The sequence below is a fragment of the Aristolochia californica genome, unplaced genomic scaffold (genome assembly GCF_029961685.1).
Source record: "Aristolochia californica isolate CCGP_79_NKW_82.1479 unplaced genomic scaffold, dmAriCali1.0.hap1 SCAF_3, whole genome shotgun sequence".
Lineage (NCBI taxonomy): Eukaryota > Viridiplantae > Streptophyta > Magnoliopsida > Piperales > Aristolochiaceae > Aristolochia > Aristolochia californica.
Window position 1 is genome coordinate 15,332,139 of NW_027181992.1, and position 5,320 is coordinate 15,337,458.

Sequence of the window (5,320 nt, forward strand, 5' to 3'; positions counted from 1 at the left end):
ATTGAATAACGTGGCTTGCAAGGCGGTATGGAAGGATGTATTGTTACAATATTAGGCCCAAGGGAGCCATTCCAGCCATCGTTGCGGGCAGTCGCCTATGAAGCACCATAAGTACATTTCCACCGTGCGGTTAACAACGTCAGTCTACCCATCAGATTACGGTTGATAAGAAGAGGAAGACTTCAGTTTGGTACCACATAATCTGAAAAGCTCTCTCCAAAAGTGGTTGGTTAAGACGGCATCACGATTGCTCACTTTGGACTTCGGAATGCCATGCAAATGAACAATATTATCGAAAAACAATTGATCGATGCGTGAAGCCATATATGAAAGAGCCAAAGATATAAAGTGAGCATACTTTGAGAATCTGTCAACCACCACCAAAAGGATGGATTTGCCAGAAGCTTTGGGAAGGTCATCAATGAAGTCCATGAAAAGATCAGCCAAAACTTGTGTGGGAAGGGTGAGTGGTTGAAGGACACTAGCTGGTGATAAATGTTCACCCTTGTTGCGTTGACAGGTATGACACGAGGCAACGTACTCAGCAATTACGGACTTCATGCCTTGCCAGTAAAAATTGGCCCTGATCTGATGCAACGTCTTTTTAACGCCTCATGAGTGCTATCATGGTAGGTAGATAAAATTATGGCAACCAATGGAGAGGAGTGTGGTAAATATATGCGATTGTCATACAAAATTGTGTTGTTACAGATTAGCCCACCTAGAGTCCATGGTTCTCGCAATGATCTTTTGAGATAGCCCTCGGAGAACTGGGTTAGCCCGTTGGTCCTCTTTAATGGAATTGAGCAAGAGAGACCTTGGCTAGCTAACCGGATAGACAGGATAAGGCATCAGCCAACTTGTTCAATTTGCCCGACTTGTGTTCCACTGTGAAGTCAAACCCCAATAATTTGCTGATCCAGTGTTGTTGTGAAGACGTTGAGATGCGTTGTGCTAGCAGAAATTTTAGGCTATAGTGGCCAGTGCAGATGAGGAAAGTGTGTCCCCACAAGTAGGGCCGCCAATGTTGAACCGCCTTGGCCAACCCAATCAGCTTGCACACATAAGCGGGTAATTTATGGTGAGGTGCTGCTAGTTGCCAGATAAAATATGCAATGGGGTGTTGTGTTTGTTGTAGTACCGCCCCCTGAAGCGTCACACTCCACCAAAAATAGGTCCTCAAAATCAGGTAATTGCAGGACTGGAGCGGAAACTAAAGCCTACTTGAGTGCCATGAAAGATTTTGTTGATGAATCCTCCCAAACAAAGGCATTGCACTTGAGAATATTGGTCAATGGACTAGCTAGTGGACCATAATTTTTTATAAATTTCTGATAATAGCCCGCTAGCCCTAAAAATCCTCTTAAGGATGAAATGTTGTGCGGTTGAGGCCAGTTGGTGATTTCTATAATTTTTTATGGGTCCACTGTGACGCCCTCTTATGTGATAATGTGGCCAATATAGGTGACTTGGGCCTTCCCAAATGAACATTTGGAGCGTTTCATGAAGAGATGATGTGCTTGGAGGAGTTGGAAAACAAGTCATAAGTCTTCGAAATGTTGTGCTCCTGATTTTCTGTAAATAAGAATATCATCGAAGAAAATCAACACAAATTTTATGAGATAATCACGAAATACCTCATTCATCAAAGCCCGTAAGGTGGACGGTGTGTTGGATAACCTGAAAAGCATCACCACGAATTTGAAGTGTCCATGGTGAGTACGGAATGAGTTTTCTAGATATCTGGCAGATGCATTCTGATTTGGTGATAGCCCGATCTCAAATCTAGCTTGGTAAAAATTGTTGACCCATGCAATTCGTCCAATAGCTCATCCACCACTAGTATGGAAAACTTGTCTTTGATGGTTTTTGCATTGAGCTCCCTGTAGTCCACACAGAACCGCCATGTGCCATCATGCTTCTTAACTAGTATAACCAGCGAACAAAATGAGGAATGGCTGCTACGGATAAGGCCATGTTCCAACATGGTCTTGCACTGTTGTTCAATTTCATCTTTCTGGAGGTGTGGATACTTGTAGGGTCTAACCACCACTACATGTGATCCGGATTTTAAACAAATTTGGTGGTCATAGTGCCTCAATGGGGGGAGGCCAGACGGCTCCCAAAACAAGTCGGTGAACTCCTCTAGTAACTTGTCCATGTTGCTGGCCGGTGGTTGTTGCTCGTGTAATAGGTGGACATGGGGGGTGGCTGAAGCTTGACTACCCCTTAACTGCACTGGTTTGCCTTCTAACACAAAGTTCATTGTTAATGCCGAGAAGTCCCACAAAATTGGGCCCAATGTTTGCAACCACTTAACCCCGAGCACTATATCAAATCCGGCTAGAGAAATTAGAAAATTTTCAGTGGTAAAGTGAGTGTTACCAATGGAAAATTGTACGTCCTTGCTGACCCCGTAGCTCAGAACCTTCTCACCATTGGCGACTGAAACCGTGGCAATTGGGTGAGGTTGGATCCCAAGTCGGAGGTGTTTTGCCGCTGTCACACTGAGGAAGTTGTGTGTGCTGCCCGAGTCCACTAACCCCACTAGTGATTGGTCAATAACCTTGGCTCGCACTTGCATGGTTTTGGCCGACTTCTGTCCAATAATGGCATGTAAGGAAATTTCTGGTTCAACATCCTTTGGAGTATCCTCGGTTGGTTTTTCTTCCTCTGCCCATGCTTCCAACTCCAACCAAAACAATCTTTTACATTGGTGGCCAGCCCGATAAATTTTGTCACAATTATAGCAGAGGTTCTTAGCTCTTCGGTCAGCCATTTCCATCCCGGTTAATTTTCTAATATATGGGGATGGTGAGTTGTTGGTTCTAGTGGTTGATGCCATAGTATGGCCAGTAGTAGTTTTGGGTGGTGGCACTGGTGGCCCTACCACCGAAGGCGAATAATTCTTCCCCCCTTGCCAGCCACTCCCCCTATTATGAGTGTGTTGTCTTGCTTCCATTGCCCGAACCAAATTCATAGCTCGCCCCAAATCATTAGGCGCATGGAGCTCCACCTCCAGGTTCAACAAATAATTAAGCCCTACTGTGAACAGATTTACATGTTGGTCTCTTCGAACTAGGTGGCTAGCTCGAGCTAATTTTTCCTGAAATTGAGGTTGGTATGCTTCTACCAAACCGACCTGTCTTAACAAGACCAAGTCCCCCAAGGGGTTCCTGTAAGCTGGAATTCTGAACCATATCATGCATAGCTCTTTAAACTCTTCCCAATCGACAACCAGGCGGTCCAACTCCACTTGATAGAACCAGAGTTGAGCTTCATCCAGCAAGTGGAAAGCAGCTAACCTCACCTTGTCCATGTCTAATGTGCCTTGGTGGGCAAAAAAAATTTCACTTTTGTGTTGCCAGATTAAGGGGTCAAAGGACTCGGTGTAGGTGGGGAAATCAAGTTTGGTGTACCTGGGTACTGACCCTCCACCTTGTGCCAGTAGACCATTGTGCCAAGAATGTTGTTCTCCCCCTCTACTGTAAGAGGGCTCTTCCATCCTTCATGTGGTGTCTAGGGCTCAGTTTAATCCAGCCACAATCTCAGAGACTCTGCTTGTGATCTGTTCCATCATTTCTACCATTCAAGCTGCATTTTCTTCCCTCAATTCTCTGGCTAGGTTTCTCAACTTTTCACTTTGGGATGGGTCCCCCATGTTCCCTGCTCTAATACCAAGATGTTAGGGTGCCTAGTCATAGATCGTGTAACACAGCATGGGACATATAAATCCAGTGCTGAGAGAGTAGGTCTTCCATATCTGTTCTGGGCTGGTTCTGGACAGAACGTTGCTTGAGGTACTTGAGCCGGTCTGAACAACAACACTCTGCTGTTGTCAGCTGGGAGTGGGTATCAACCCACTAGTGTGCTCATTTAATAGGGGGTCAGCCATAGATTTCTGCACTTGACAAGATCTGGACAGCAGCACCCTGCTCCTCTCAATGGGAATTAGGTAACGACCAATGTTACGCTCGATTACAGGACAGCAGTGGACTGGTGGGCTTGGCGAGATCTGAATATCAGTGCCCTATTGTTCTCGGGGCGAACTAGGCAGCACCTCATTGGTCGGCTGGTTCAAAACGAACAACCGTATCTTCTCTGCTCGCTGGAATGGACTATAATTTCCCTGCTCTTTCTTGACTAAAACCGAACAACAACACCTGAAACCAGTGAATGGATCCACATTGCTGTTCTGGATTGGACTGTGTAAAATGGAAGGGAAAGGAGTAAAGAAGAAGAGATCAGAGGAATAACTAGAACTCAATGGGGAACTCACACCTTGACCTCATCAAGGAGAACTCGGGATTCTATTTTTGGCCAAAATAATACTTGCCTCTTCATATTCAATCTTCCCTCCTACATATGTTTGAAGCAATTTAGGGCCAAATTAATAGAATTACCTGGAGGCATATTTACTCTTGACTGATGTAAAAAACAACAATATAACCTAAGGGACTCTGTACTCAGTAACTCAGCCATAGTGCCGCTAAGTTACACGGCTCGCTATCGAGTTCATAACAGAGTACATGAACCTCTATTTATAATAGAGGAAGGTAGTAGAGTCCAATTACAATTAAACTACCTTTGTTCCAATTACACCCAAACTCTAACACTTGAAGATAAGTCCTAGCATAATTAAATAACCTAATATAAATAGAAGACTAATATGACTAAAACACCTTTAAATTGAAACTCTTCTGTTAAACCTCCTTCCATAATAATTGTAGCTTTGTAAGACTTCTTCTTGTGTAAGACTCATAATGCCACCTCACATGACCATGGTGGGTCCCACTGGCTCGTGTGATCATGGTGGGTCCATATCTTATGGGCTTGGGCCCATCTTCCAACACACTTGGATATGTGGGCCTTCCTTGGTCTTATAGGCTTGGACCCATCTTCCAACACACTTGGATATGTTGGCCTTCCTTGGTCGTATGGGCTTGGGCTCATCTTCCAACACTTATGACATATGGTGTATTCCTCTTTACAAAAAGCACCACTCCAATATTGTTACATCTCCATCCACTTCACACCATATCTCTCATTATGCTTCCATTAATGTTTGTTTTCAAGTTGTGTTTCTTTTTTGTTTGCAATATCCTCTTCCCTTATTCGTACCTGTTATGAAGAAGACAAGATTCAAGGTGGAAATATGCCATAGATGAAGAAATGCAGGTTATGTACAATAACTCCACTTGGAATTTGGTGTTGTGGACTCAATAGCACACCGAGTCACACAACGAAGGAGACAACAACAACTCACTCAATAGGATTTATTTCTTATATTTCTTTCAGTAGGATTTATTTCTTATATTGT

At 44.0% G+C, this 5,320-nt stretch overlaps 1 protein-coding gene across 1 annotated transcript; it reads right to left on the reverse strand.

Moving 5' to 3' along the window:
- Window positions 1-1,735: 1,735 nt before the first annotated feature.
- LOC137959392 (uncharacterized) lies at window positions 1,736-3,319 on the reverse strand. The gene has a single exon (XM_068806785.1). It carries the CDS (start codon window positions 3,317-3,319, stop codon window positions 1,736-1,738), a length of 1,584 nt encoding a protein of 527 aa, XP_068662886.1.
- Between the last annotated feature and the right edge of the window lie 2,001 nt (window positions 3,320-5,320).